Source organism: Jatropha curcas, chromosome 9 (genome assembly GCF_041381405.1).
Source record: "Jatropha curcas cultivar XTBG-Jc1 chromosome 9, XTBG_Jcur_1.0, whole genome shotgun sequence".
Lineage (NCBI taxonomy): Eukaryota > Viridiplantae > Streptophyta > Magnoliopsida > Malpighiales > Euphorbiaceae > Jatropha > Jatropha curcas.
In genome coordinates, this window is record NC_143159.1 from 24566461 (window position 1) to 24581879 (window position 15419).

Here is a 15419-nt window from a genome sequence, read left to right on the forward strand (position 1 = left end):
TAAACAACCATTCGTACCCCACTACCATAATAATTCAGTCGTACTGCTCGCATGCAATATTGCCCCTTCCTAATTTTCTCAAGAACCCTTATATATCTACATTGTTCATGCAAGTACCAAAAAGAAAGTGGCAAGTGCATTTAGAAACCCATCTCAATAAGGATTGCACATGCATAAATTATTATCCAGTACATTCATTCACAGGACCACAAGGCCTATTGTATAAACATGGCTTGTGTATTTTCTATTGCACAACATTCCGATCCCTCAAAACAAAACCAAGAACTCATCGCAGAAAACACAATCAAGTCTCCCCACCAGAAGCTACACCTTTCCTTCCAAGGGAAGAGTATCATGGTTGCTTGTCACTTGCATTGTTGAGAGAGAGAGAGAGAGAGAGAGAGAGAGTAATAGATAGGGTAGTGGTGTGTCATGGTGATGCATGGTCAAGCGACGGCAACTCCAGCAATGCGAGGCCGTGTTTCTGCTGCACCACTCTCTGGTATCAAGTCCAGCATGACTTTTCTTTTTGTCCCTGTCTTGGGTACAGGTGTTGATGGCCTAGCATAGCTTCTCAACTTCTGAATGTCTTTTCCTTGAAGTGGTTTCCGTAGAAAATCTTCAGCACCATTTGCAAGACACCTGTAGAGCACATAAAAACAATCAAGCACAGCATCCAGGAACCTTGCAGAACTACCATCATGAAATCTACCATCACGCAAATCCCAGGCATCATGCATTTGTATTACGTAATCTACTGTATCATCATGAAAGACGATGCAATGCAATTATCAACAGATATATGCTAGGCTGGCATCAGGAGATATCAACCTTCAAGTTGTAATCCAACATCCACAGGTCAAAGATTAAGGTTCTTTATTTTTGGATATTGTTTACCTAAAGATGTTTAGTCCAAATTGAGGATATTCAAGATTAAGTAGAGTATTTGGTTGTAACTAGGGCTTATTTTGTTTCACATAATGTTCTGACTTCGTACAAGTTTCCTTAGCGTGCTCCTCCAAGAGATCATAGTGAATTGAATTGAGAAGGATTAAAATGGACTTGATTCATCTTCTTACATTCCAGCTGCTATTCCTCTTATGTCTTCTCTTCTGGTGCCTGGTTTCTTCTTATCCTTCTTCTCACCCTTCACTAGTCTGCATTTCCCATTTGAAATTCTCCTCTTATATATCTCTTTTCTTTTCATTCTCCTTTTAGTTTCTGTTCTCCTCAAACACAATCTCTATTCTGGTTTTTCATCAATGAAACAAGTAGATGAATATCCAGTTTAGTAATTTAATAGATCTGACATTCTGCAATTAACTGCAGACAGCTGCTCAAAATTTTATCTTCGCTCATTTTAATTTATCCATGAACTTTAGTGAAATTTTCTAAGAAATGGATCCAAATTCATACAGAAGTTCCTACCTCAATAGTAGCCCTGCAAAGCTGCATCAAGTTGCTAAATTTCATTTACCATTTCCAGATAGCTAAAATGGGAGAAGACTGCAAAATCTAACTGAGCGAGGAATCTTCAGGTCTGAACTAAATTTAAGTTGGTAGATGGATCAATTCACTCTGATCACTACATTCTGGTCTATGTAAGGTCAAAAGTTTAGTAGGACATCACTGAAATTAGCATTTATGCAAAAGAAAAGAGTTTTGCACATTATTCCATTTATATCCATGCAACAATAGTAAAAAATGATCTGGCATGTTATATTCTGGCAAAAACACCCAAGATTTTGTAGATCATATCCATAAAATATGACTAACTTCAGGTAGTTATAACCATGTTGCTCTAATAGAAAAAAGTAGAGAGAGAAAAATACCTCTTGATTCTCTGTGGATCATATTCAGATGATATTATCACAATAGGAATGGATTTCACATTACTGTTCTCCTGGGAATCAAGAAAAAAGACTTGTTAAGGAAAGTTCATAAACCAGAACAGAAGAGTTATTAACATTAATTTGCCACTACACGACATCTGGATCAGTTGAAAACTTAAGCAATTGATTAAGAACATCAAACGCTTCAAATCATATATCAGAAAATTCTGATCTAGTGATTTTCACAGGTAAGATAAATTAGAAGCTAAAATTTGTGCTCGATACCCAAACAATCCATAACTTACTTTGATATACCATCATTAAGTCAATGTCCAAATTAAGAAAGAAACCAGAGTTGGGAGTAGGAAGGGGAGATGGGGTGGTGGCAGAATATATGTGACAGCCTTTTACCTTCACAGCCATGAGAAGATCATAACCATTCATCTCAGGCATACAATAGTCAGTAAGGATTATGTCAACCTTTTGGTCCTGCAAAAAGGTGAAATAATGGATGTCATAAAACAACTTAGAAGTGAACTTAAAAGTACTCTTAAGACAATTTTATATAGTTAAATGCAGTAGCTATAATTTCTCTAGAGAACACCCATAAAATGGACAATAAAATCAAAAGATAAAGAAAAAAAGTGTCTCCCTCTCCCCAAAAAAATAATTAAAAAAAAAAAAAAAAAAAAAAAGAGAAAAGAGGAGACAAACCATGCTAGACACAACATTCTAGATCAAATAAAACAAAGTAATAATCCATTATCAAAAATCTAGTTATCAAAGTACTTTTCCATGTTCAGTAATCCTTCTAGATAACTAATAATCACCAAATTGAATGCAAACCAAGAAATAGCAGTTCTAAACCCTTAAATTTCCTAAGTAGAAAATCCTAAATTGAAAGCAACATTAAAAACCTAGAAGGGAAAATTACAAGAGAATCTAAATGCTCAAACTTAGGAGTTAAGTTGAAAATAGTGCCTACATCTGCTTTCTTCTTTACTTCATCAATCATGCTCTGTCTTTTTTATAGCAAACCCGAAATTGTCTTTTTCATATAGAATCAATAGAACAGGTCATGCCTTTCAACAGGTGGTAAATAAATTCTGGTCTTTATGCAAATCTTTCAAGTTCAAAACTCAAAACATTCAAAAAGGAAACATAGTTTTTGTTTGAGCTGATCTATCACATTACCATCTCATTCTTTACACCAAACTCTCTATCGTAATCTCTTTAGAAACAGAATTAGTACCATCTTTATTGTTCATTCATTTACCAAGCATTGATGGAATAAATATGTAGCATTCTTTATATTGCTTCAAGCCCTCTATACCGATCTATAAAGGACTCATAGTTCATTCATGAATGCAATAATCAGAAATCATTTAATGGTACAAGTTAGAAGCAAGATTATCTTCGTAAAAGAAATAGATAAAAAAAAAAAAAGATAATTACACGGTATAATTCGAGCAAAACGCAAAATATGCTGCATAATATGAAGCAAACTGTACCCCCACCAAGGCACCAACCACCACCATGACAAAAGAACTTTTGTCATTTATAACCAAGAAGTGGGCACTCCATTGTCAACAGTACACTCAACAGTATGCTATAGAACTAGCATTATGGGCCATATAATAGAATCAACTTAGCACTATCCTAAAAGTTAAAAACCAAAAAGAGAACCCATTCAAGCAATAATTGCTTCTTGTTTCAAAATTAAATTATTAGCTAAACAAAGGTTCAATTCAATTAGCTAAAGCTTATTACTACAATAATAACTTTACTATTAATTCGAATCAACATATTTAAACATTGATTTCAGATTTCAATTGCTGGTCATACATATAGCAACAAATTAAAGGAATTACTTACATCATTACTAGCTTTCTCCGCTTTATCTTTACTCAATCCAAGAAACTCCAATGCCTTCTTTCCACTATCAACACTAGTAACTGGATTTGAAAATCAATAAATAACCATTTCTAATCTCAAAACTCATGAACTGATTATTCAAAAAAAAAAATGCCAAAAAAATGCAGGAAAAAGAAAAACCTTTAAATGATGACTTATTAAGAAGCTTCTCCACAATTTTCCGGTCAAGAAAACAGTCGTCAACGGCCAAGACATGAATAGGACTGCCACTGGAATCACAAGCACTGCTCGGCTGCTTCTGCCACTGCAACGTCTCCTTCTTCTCCTCCTCCCCCATGACCGGCTCAGCCAGTAACCGGTGAGAAACCCCTAAGAAGAGATAAAAGGAGTGACACGAGTAAGTGGGAGTTATTTATATAGAGTTATATAGGAGGAGAAGTGGAAAGTGTTCGAGAGTTAAGAAGGTGGAAAGAGAGAGGGGAAGAAGAAGTGTTCGAGTTATATGCAAGACTGGGGTCGAGAGTGACGATAGGATAGACAGTGAGGGTTTGCCGAGAGAAGAGAAGAGTGGAGGGGAAAAAGCGATACTTTCATTAGATTGCGCTGTCGGGAATCTTTTGCTTTGGACCGTCACTCACCTGATCTTGACATATTCCTGTCCCCATCTTCCTCCAACATTTTATTTCTTTTTCTTTTGAAAGTAAAATTTCTTTTATTTGTTTTTATATTTTATTTTATTTTTGAATACTTTACATTTTAAATTTTTAGAAATAATAATTAGAGTGACTTTCTAATGTTCTTTTCATTATTGATTAAAATTAAATTATTTATTTTAAAATAATTTATTATTTTATTAAAATATATAAAAATTAATTTTAAGTTTCTTTATTTTTAAGAAATAACTTTCTTCATGTTAGTTACCTATTATAATAAAAATAATATTACTTTACCGGTATGGTCTGATCCGTCTTCTTATAGTTCTCTTGAATACAACTTTTAAAGATATTATAGTCTTTTATCATACTTGCACCGTTGGAGTGGCCGGCACAAATTATGCCAAAAAAAAAAAATGTTTTTCGAGATACTTAAGTATTACATAGTCAACCGAAAAAAAACAATTATATCTAGTATTCTTCATAAGACATTTATTGAATTTATACAATAATTTTCACAAACTACAAATATATTCCAATGACAATATTAAAATTAAATTTCTTAACATGATCATTATTATCATCATCGTAATCATAATCAATAATGAAAAATTAAATTTTCCAATAAAAAAGACAACCAGTAAAATTAAAAATACTTGATAATATAATTATATAATATGTTTTAAAGTATAATATACTCCAATAAGAAATGTAATATCTATTGTGTAAATAATTTAATATTTATATTCAAAATTACAAATAGAATTAAATTAATTAAATAATGCATAATTTATTTATGGGTGGCATCAGGTCTGCGAGTTTATCTAGTCAACCGGTAACCAACTCAACCCGTAAATTATAAAAATGACTTACCCAATCTAATTCATTATATCTTGAGTTGGGTCGGATTATAATAGGTGATGTGCAGCCCTAATGTTGGAAACTTGATTTTATTCGATTTTTGATAAATTGTTTAATAAACTAAAACTTTAGAATATTAAAAAAACAATAAAACTTTAGATTTCCTCTTGAAAAATAAAATAAAATTTTTGATACACATGTGGACTGATGCTCCCACAACTGGAAGAAACAAAAATCTATGGGACCGATTTAGATAAGCGGTTGGATCATTTTTGGTGTTTGAATTTCCAATCAATAATTAATCCAATGGTTGGAACAATTTTTTAAAATTTAATAATTAGCAATTTCAACACCGAAATGTTAAATATTAATATCTAAGTATTCCAACTAAAAATTTAAAAGTAAAAGTTAGAAATTTCAAAGGAAATGAGAAAATAATTTATTGAGTTATTTTATTTATTATTTGAGGAATTAAATTTCAATAAAAAAAGATTCTAACAAGTCTTTTAGATGTTGATGGAATTTAAATAATGAAATGTATACATTTTCTAGGTATTTATCAGATTCCTTCATTTGGTTTAGAAAACTGATAGGTTCTATCCCAATTCTATTATTTCACAAAAGAGAGAAATCCAACATTAGAAGTGTGATTTTCTTAATTATGTGGTTTGTATTAATAATGCAATTTAAATAATTTAATTTTTATTTCGAACATATCTTCCAAATTAATGAATTGTTTTTTTTTTTTTAATTTTTTTTTTGTTTTCAACTTAAACCCATAGATTCAATGTGATATTCAAAAACCCATGGACTTATAAATTTCACACTCAATCTATCCAAACCACCTCTAAAAATTACCCATTGATTTGAAAATTTTCTTCTTTTTTATGATTTTGTAGGATTTGAAAATATACTATTTGAAGTTTTAGACTAAAAGTAAGAAAGAGAAGTATTTCTAACATAAAATTGACTAATGGGGAACAATTTAAAAATAAAATTACAATTTTGTAAGAAAAAAAAAATACAACTTAATTGTATAAATTGGGCAAAATATATAAAAATACTTTCAACTTTTCGACTTGTTACAGAATCACTCCATTTTGACTTTTAGATATATTAACATCTAATTGTCAATTGATAAAAAAAAAAAAAAGGGCCACATTTGCTATAATGTTGCATGATTACAACAAGTCTGAGATGTTGCACTTAAAGAAAACATTGAACTGTTCAAAATATCACAAAGCACAAAGATTAAAGAACACCAATCATGCAAATAAATAAAAAAAAAAAAAAAAGAAAGAAACTCAATCAACTTGTATAACAAATAAATCCTTGGCCATCATTATCAAACCTTAATTGCAGGCTTTTGTGTAGTGTACAATTACATTCGTTCATCTAGTTCTAATTGTAATATACTATTATCAGATTACAGGTAATCTTTCTTGTCTTTCATTTTCTTTCTGTCAATTGATAGCTACTCTATTATTATTGTATTCTTTTTCATTCTTACTAAGGTATACTTATTTTGTTCTTTCCATTCTTGGCTAGATTTTTTAGTAAACTTGTCAAAAATCCGATGAGTACAATGCCAACCTACCTAGTACCAATTGTTTCCGAAATCTTTTTTCTCTACAAAGGATTATAAATTTATACACAAATGATATTGATGTTATCAAAATTTTTGGCTGTCTTCATCATATCTACGTATACCTCTCAATATCAAGTTGAATGTATCATTTCAGCTCTACAAATTTTTTCCTTGCAGAATTAAAAGGTAAGCATTGATAGTGAGAAGGAATTTAACTAGCTTAGTAGAAACCTTGCAGTCTGTGACCTATGTTCCCATTTCAGACATCAAATTATGATGATTCGAACTATTCTACATTCCAAGATAAGTTCAGTTTGACAAATGTAAGTTTCTATAGTCTTGATGTAGAGAACATAAATACAAAGGGTTCTTTTTATGGAGTTGAAGAACGGGGAGAGTCTGCAGGAGTTGATACTATTTCTTCTGTTAATGGACTCTATCAAGATAATATATGGAAACAAGAATTACCCATCCCCAAGTATGAGCAGCAAGAACAGAAGCAACAGTCATTTTCAGATTATGAGCAGTTTGATGATTTGAGATTTCCAATCCTGTCTTCCCAACTTCAGACATGTAATGGAATTGAAGAAGTTGGACCTGAGAAGGAAAAAGCTTGTCCATTTTCTTCACTTCAGCTGCTAAAAAGTCATAGTAATGGGTTCAAACAATTTAGTAGTGGAAGAGTAATCGAGCCAAGCAATTATACTCATTATTCATCCAACAAGGCAGTAGATGAAGGACTGTCCACTGAACAGATCATGCGAATAGCTGGATCAAGGTTTATCCAATCCGCTGGACAGGAAGTTGATGTTGGTTTCTCATTCAACCATCCTTTTGATTCTTTCTCCGGCCTTTCTGATGAGGATACAAAAATGGTTGAACTTGCAATATCCCTTTTGGCTTCAGCAGAAAACATTGGCAATCAACAATTTGATCGCGCAGGCAGATTGCTCAAACAATGTGATTTATTTGCTTCTAATATTGGAAATCCAGTACAGAGAGTAGTTTACTATTTTGTTGAAGCTCTTCGAGAGCGAATTGATAAAGAAACAGGAAAAACCACATTAAAAGGCTTAGGGAAGAAACAATCATTTGATATTGATGAAGCAATGATGACTCCAAATCTCGCAGTTATGGCAAGTCATCAGTTAATGCCTTTTGGTCAGATTGCTCAATTTGCAGGAATTCAAGCAATTGAGGAAAATGTTGGTAATGCAAAAAGAATCCACATAATTGATCTTGCAATTAGAAATGGAATTCAATGGACAGTTTTAATGCAAGCTTTGGTTTCTCGAGGCGAATGTCCTCTCCAACTTCTCAAGATAACTGCCATTGCAACTACTTCAGCATACTTCATCAAGAAAACAGGTAAAATGTTAACAAGTTTTGCAGAAACCATGAACTTACCTTTTTCTTTTAATATAGTCGAGGTTTCAGACTTTTCAGCCATTAAAGAAAACTTGTTAGAGGTGGATAAAGAGGAAACTATAGCTGTCTATGCTGAATTTATGCCAAGAAGCCTAATTGCATTGCCAAATAGGCTAGATTCAGTCATGAAAATGATCAGAAATGTCAATCCTTGTGTAATGGTATTTGCTGAGGTTGAAGCTAATCATAACTCACCAACTTTTGTGAATCGTTTTATCGAAGCCCTTTTCTTCTATAGTGCATATTTTGATTGCCTTGATGCATGTTTCGAAAGGGATGATCAAAATAGGATGATTATGGAATCAATGTATTTTGGTAAAGGAATAAGGAATACTATAGCAGCTGAAGGTGAAGAAAGAATTATTCGAAACGTAAAGCTCGAGGTTTGGAGGATGTTCTTTGCTCGTTTTGGCATGGAGGAGACTGAATTGAGTTCATCATCTTTGTTCCAAGCAGAACTAGTAATTAAGAAATTTTCATTTGGGGATTCTTGCATGCTTGATAAAGATGGGAAAAGTTTAGTTTTTGGATGGAAGGGTACACCCCTTCATTCTCTTTCTGCTTGGAAGTTCAGATGAATAGAAAGGACTTCAAGAGTTTGTATTTTTTGAATTCTTCTCAAGTTACCTTCTTATATCAGGTTTTGATCGATTGAAAAAAAAAACAACTTTGGTTTGTTATTATGGTGTACTAATTGTTGTTATTATTACATGTAGAGTTTTGAATATGCATTTTTTGATGATGTATGGGGCATATTAATACTTACATATTAGTGTGATAACCTTGATAATAGTTATATGTGGCGAAAGAACTTGAAATATATAGTTTATTGTGGAGCTTCAAACACTGCATCCACTAGATGACGTGTGGAGCACAGCCAATTGAGTTGATAGGGATAAACATTAGATTAGTAAATAATTTTAATTAGGAATTAGGTTGGAAAATAGTTTTATAAAGAACATTAATTTTGTCAAAAGATCTTCTATCTCCGAAAATTAGAGTGAATTTAGAACAAGGCAGAATGTACAAAGAATTTATTTAGCCGACCTCAGCTGATTTGAGATTAAAGCTCATATATTATTGTTATAGAGCATACTAATTTTTAATAAAAAAAAAAATTCAAATTTTGCAATTAGATATGTCACAAAAAGCTTTTAAAAATGAAAGATGGTGAATATCAAACAAATGGAAAGAATGAAAGCATTACTAGAAATGTCGATTTTAATATATTATTACTATAGAAAAAAGGTTAAGCTTTAGTATGACTTTGCTCTTCATATGCACAAATCCCAGCCAGAAACCTTACAAGCTTGTATGGTTCTCCAGCAAACTCTCACCACCTAACCATCCCCTTTTTTCCCTTTTTCCCCTGTGGATAAATAGATATTTAAAGGAGTAGGTTTTGACAACATTATAATGATAATATTAACATAATAATACTGCAGCTCAACAGTAACAAGAGCCAGGAAGAGCTCATCAAACAAAATTTCCCGGACTTCTCTGTTCTTTGAACACTAAAAGCATTATAAACACTCAGCAATATATCTACCAATATTCTCGCAAAAGCTAAAAATCCAAAAATCAAGCATATGAAGAACACCGCTATACCCTTATTTTCCATTGATTTTTGTTTGTCTTGAACCCCTTCAACCATTGACCTGCAATAAAGTTGCAATTATTAGTATGAGAATTATACAAGACTAAGAAAAACTTGAACAATTAAGGATTGAGATTGTGCCCTACAAAAAAAAAAAAAAAAAAAAAAAAAAAAAAAAAACAAACAAATGGAGACACTCAGAGGGAAAAAGATTTGTGCTCAAAAGATGAAGCCATAACTTAAAAGGGGGATAAACAAGGCTAATGACTTCAAGAAGCAACTAATTAATCCCCTAGTATATTCCATCAGCAACCAATCCACCTGGTACAGGCCAAAAATTTATATAATTTTCTATTAAATGTATTGCCTACATCTAAGCATGGTCCACCTTGACATTGGTCCACCACTAGGCACATGTGATGGCCGAGCAAAATAATGAGATCGAACTGGAAAATCTACAAAAGAGGCATTTTGCATGGCATAAATCAACTAACATCTGTAGAACCGTTAGTTTTATTAAGTAAATGTATTGTATGGAGTCAAATCTGATCCATGCAGACAACCATATGTACAGGCATTTGCTCCTTTCTCAGCAACTATGTAGATTAGACCAACAATTCCATACCACAATCAATGGACCATTAATCACTGTTTTCTAAACAGGCCCCCTAAAGATCCCACTAAGTTATAAGTCATACTCTAACTTACATGTGCCAACCTTTAAGTGGAATTATCAAAAAGCAAACAAGATCTTATACCAAAAACAGTTCGGAGAAGTTTAAAATTGAGAAATGGAAGCAACCTGAGAGCACGATTATCCTCGAGGATATTATCCATTTGTGTAGAAACCAGGGATTTCCAAGAAGAAAGATTATCGACATCTTTAGCCTGCAAAGGGCAATACAGAATCGAAATTTTGAGTTGAGAAACACCAACTAGAATCAAATAAACTAGCAAAAGCTAACAAGGTGAGAAATTTACATACTATGGCCTCTTGGCTGTCAAGGAGATTCTTTATGTCAGATCTAATCTTCTCTAAAAGTGCATCTTTTTCTCCTAAATCTTTGTCAAATTCTTTAAAAATATTTCCATATCTGTGATTCACCTCCTCCAAGTATCGTTCCAAAACAGACAAACTTAAGTCCAGAGAACGAACTTTCTTCATCAGTATTTTAAGAACAGTATCCCCAGGCATTCTGCCTCCTTGTTGATGACGAATTTCTTCCACTGGATCTGGCACATCATGCCTCAGATTTGAGTTTTCAAGCGAAGAGACAGATTCAGTTCCTAAGCACAGTTCTTGATCACAATCAACAACTTGAGGAGACTCTGTTTTGGAGGGTAATTGTTTCTGCTCACTGGTTCCCTCTTCTGACACAAGAACTTCCTTTTCTCCAGAGATCAAATCTTCCAGCATTCGATCAACAGCATCAATTCCATAAACTTCAACAACACTTAGAGTACAATAAAACTCTGAACCATAATGGCTGAGAAGATTCAGCTTCAGATATCTCACCCACTGTGGCTCTTGAAGAGTAAACCTTTGAGCAAGCTTAACATTGGCAGCTGTGAAATTCCCAAGCCTGAACCATGCATCTGTTGGATAAACCATGCTGCCAAGCAACTCAAAATCTTTTAAATTAGAAGAATAATGCTCAAAATTTGCAACTTCGATTGTATCTACTAAGGTTTCTTCTGAAAGTTCTATTATAACAAATTTCTCTTCAGCAGAGCATGGATTTCGAAGGTACTTATCCTTGTCTCTGCCTAAGATGTTGGAAGCTCCCTTTGCTTCCTTGTTAAAAGCTAATACCTTTGCTCCCTTTGATGCTGAAGCATAATTGCATTCTTTACCCCCAGGCTCTACTCGATGAACCACACCTCCAGCTTGACCATTTCCTGATTTACTTTTAAAGCTGAATGATCTGCTTTTGAATTCATCGAGGCTAAGGGGTACAGAATGAGATAGTCTGTCAGTCTTTGGAATGTTATTTTCAAATTTCACATCCGAACCAGGGCTTGCCTCAGGTTGCTCGGAAACAAAGGCATGATTGATGTTTGAACCGTTATTTCCAAATTTTGCATCTGAACCAGGGTTCGCCTCAGGTTGCTCAGAAACAAAGGGATGATTAATGTTTCCTTCTCTCCCAAGTACCTCATAATCATAGACGCCAGTTTCAGCACTCACTGTACAAAAATTTTCATCTGAATAGACAGAACCAATTTCTTTTAACAGATTCTTGTCCAAAGACTTGGAAAGTTCACAATGTTGCAAATTCTTTTCACTCGAAGTTGATATGCCAACTGGAACTGCTACAGGTTCATCTAGACCAAACAAACATAAAAGACACTGATTAGAAGTTAGGGATACACCGGAGTTAAACATGAGTCCTGCCAAACATAAGATGGTTCAGAAATATAAAAATAATACCACTACTGCCCTAAGGAAAACCAACTTAGATTCAGAAGTCATGTTCAAATATACATATTATAATTTCAGAATTTCCACTGAGAATTGCACTCTCTATAAAAATATTTAGCACTAGCAGGAATGTGCCGTCTTTATAAAATTCAAGAAAAGAAACTAAGATATGAAATCTTTGTAAGAAAGCATACTTGCAATCAGAAAAGGGAAGGGGGAAAAGACTAAGGTAACAAACACCATAACATAATGTGTTATATTTCTGAGTCATGATTGGTACTAAATGTATGATAAGTAAAAGCCTTCTCCTAACAAAGGTCCTTTAACATGAAAATCATTTTGACAGAAACAAGTAGATACTAAAAACTTACCGCTGTAACCATCACCACGACTGATCCATGAGCTGAAGAGAAAGAAAAGCCCCCACAAAACAAAGAACAAGGAAATTGAAACCTTGCACATATAAGTTCTACCACTAATAGCCTTCCCAAAAGCTCTTCTTTGTAGAAGAGCTCTACGTGATCTTTGCATTGCACATGAATCCAATACAAAGCTGACAGTTGATTAATTATAAAAACACTGGAGCACCCTACAACAAAGAAACACAAGAACCCGCATAAATTTCCATGATTCCAACATATAAACTACAATTTCAAAAGCACTGATCCAATATAAATATAATAAGCTCTAATGGGTATTCTTCAATTAAAGAAAAAGTAAATTTAGCTTATAGATTCAGCTATATCACACATCAAATTTAACAAACTGTCACTATGCATTCTTCAACAACAAAAAGAAAAACTTGATAGGCGGAAAAAGGCAAGAGGTACGCTGTAAGTAACCAGCAAAAAACAATCTCCAATGAAATCAAATAGCAAAAAACTATATCTTCAAAAATTAGGAAAATAAATCTAATCTTTAAAAAACATCCACACATCATCCAGCTCACTATAATGGGGTGTCTAGATAGTGGAAATTAAATTCACCTTAACAGCAAAGCAAAATACCAATTGGACCAAAAGAAAACACTGCTTCACCAAATTCGATTCTGAAATGACCCAAACTACAGTAAACTGAAAACCCAGATTACAATAACCAATCTATACGCATACCCCTTGTTGTTGCAATCAAAAATTTCAAAATCCGAAATTGCCACCAATCAATGAGAGAAGCTAAAAACAAGGAGGAAATCTATCAAAGAAAAAAAACATAAATAGACTAGATCCAATTGAAAAGCAATAACTAGTTTAGAGAGAATCAATGGATCACCTAGATTTGAATTTTTAAATAAAGAGGGAGAAAAAATCAAGAAAATTTCAAGATATTCAACCGGCCAATCCAAAGGAAATGATGGCATTAGAAGAGGAATTGAGATTTTGAATTGAAGAAGGTGAAGTAACATGAAAACGGCGTAGTTTTAGGCGACCGTCCACGTTGTCTTGTCGTCGCTTTATTGGTCTCGTAGCCGTTTTTATATTCATACTGTCTCTCTCTTTTGCTAACGGTTATCTTTCTTTATTCCAACTTTGCTTTCTCCGACACTGTTTATATGCGTCTGAATTTGATTTGAGCTATTTCGCCGTTTCGCCGTTCCGCGTTTCGAATTAGACAGTTTTTTTAAGCCATTTACAGATCGTTTGCACGAATGTTATTTAACAGGTTTGAAGAGTAAAGTAAAGTGAAGGGGTTATTTAGTGGGTTGTAAAGAGAGTTTGAGGGGAAATATGATTTTTTTTTTTTTTAAGTTGTTTGAAGGGTTGACAAACCGCATAAATATCCTAATCTTCAACACTTCGAATTGAGGTGTAATCATAGTTAAAAAATTTAATTTTCAAAATTATTTATAATTATGTTTATAAATCTTTCGTGATAAAAGTATTTTCATAATATTTATAATAAAATCTTTATTAGATTTATTTGTTTCTGAATTTATTATTTAATATAAAATTCAAATTTTATTAAATGCAAAAAAGATTAATTATAATGACAAAAATAAAATATCACATCATCACTTTTATATTTTAAGATGTTGCCACGTAAATATTTATGCTTTAGAAATTATATATTTAGATAGATAGATGACCAACTCTAATAATAATTAACATGAAGATTATAACTTTTTTTTTTTGTTATAAAAAATTCAATTTAAATAGAATTAAATTAGTTTAGACTGAATGACGATTTTCAAAAAGAATCAAATTGAATTGAAATTATGTAAAAAAGAGAACCAAATCAATCAATTTAACCAAAATTCATTTCATATTTTCTATAGAAGCTAAAATCAAGGTTAGTAGTTTAAAAGTTGAACCGAATCAAATTGAACGGATCAATTCATTTTAATTTGGTTTAATCAAATTGTGCCTAGTCGTGTTTTTAATTTCTTCACCTAAAAAAAGAACAGAATTTTTATACATAGATCTAAATTTACAAATTATCCCTCAATGAGATTTAAATTTGAGCTTCCTCCTTGTAAAAATGTTTAAAAAAAATTTTGGCTAGATATTTTTGCTGAGGATAAATCATTTTGCATTTTGAATTTGTAGAATGAAGAATGAAATTTCATAAAAGGTAAAAGAAGTTTGTGATTTGTTTCCAACGGTTAGAAAATTACAATATTATTCATTGCCCTTCAAAATAAAATAAAAAATTCATTCTAAATAATAAATTAAAGTTATTTTTTTAATTTAATGATTTTTTTTTTTTCAATTTGGATTTAAATAAATCCAAAAATAGTAATTTAAAATTTGAACTGTATTATTTAAAATCCAACTCAACCATTTCAATTTCGGAATATAAATTTAGAAATTTACATATTTTTTCCATGCAGCCAACCAATTTAATTATTTTTCAGTTATGGGCATTTTAAAATTATTCAAAATACTTTGAATTGGGACATAGATGTTAATTGCAGGAATGGAGTGAGCGTTGTGGATGCCAACTAAGCATTTAGGGAAATTTTTTTAAAAAAAAAAAATCCTCATTATTTTTAAAATGCTTTTTACCTCCAATCGAATTTTATAACTTGTTATTTAGATTTTAATTATTAGAACTCAATTATAAATTTAGAATATACTCTTAGAGAGGAAATTCTCACTTCAAATTTACCTTTAATCAATTGCATTTAATTATAGGTCTAAATTTAAATTCACCGACTAAATAAATA

At 32.2% G+C, this 15419-nt stretch overlaps 3 protein-coding genes across 5 annotated transcripts; 1 reads left to right on the forward strand and 2 right to left on the reverse strand.

Annotated features, from left to right (window-relative positions):
* Positions 1-139: 139 nt before the first annotated feature.
* On the reverse strand, positions 140-4212 carry LOC105642417 (two-component response regulator ORR3). Its single transcript, XM_012227235.4, has 5 exons — positions 3888-4212; positions 3708-3787; positions 2244-2321; positions 1833-1903; positions 140-642 (listed from the first exon to the last, which is right to left on the reverse strand). The coding sequence occupies exons 1-5, from the start codon at positions 4042-4044 to the stop codon at positions 447-449; spliced, it is 582 nt and encodes a 193-aa protein (XP_012082625.1). The 5' UTR covers positions 4045-4212; the 3' UTR covers positions 140-446.
* Positions 4213-6411: 2199 nt separating this feature from the next.
* Positions 6412-9367, forward strand: LOC105642420 (DELLA protein RGL2). Its single transcript, XM_012227240.4, has one exon. It carries the CDS (start codon positions 7058-7060, stop codon positions 8813-8815), a length of 1758 nt encoding a protein of 585 aa, XP_012082630.1. The 5' UTR covers positions 6412-7057; the 3' UTR covers positions 8816-9367.
* Positions 9368-9637: 270 nt separating this feature from the next.
* LOC105642418 (Galactose-binding protein) lies at positions 9638-13897 on the reverse strand. Of its 3 annotated transcripts, none has more exons than XM_020682602.3 (5): positions 13369-13897; positions 12628-12845; positions 10820-12159; positions 10637-10722; positions 9638-9895 (listed from the first exon to the last, which is right to left on the reverse strand). In XM_020682602.3, the coding sequence occupies exons 2-5, from the start codon at positions 12785-12787 to the stop codon at positions 9649-9651; spliced, it is 1833 nt and encodes a 610-aa protein (XP_020538261.1). In that variant the 5' UTR covers positions 12788-12845; positions 13369-13897; the 3' UTR covers positions 9638-9648. The 3 variants fall into 3 exon arrangements, with proteins under 3 accessions (XP_020538261.1, XP_012082628.1, XP_012082627.1); XM_012227238.4 differs by having other exon boundaries at positions 13526-13896; XM_012227237.4 differs by having other exon boundaries at positions 13243-13896.
* Between the last annotated feature and the right edge of the window lie 1522 nt (positions 13898-15419).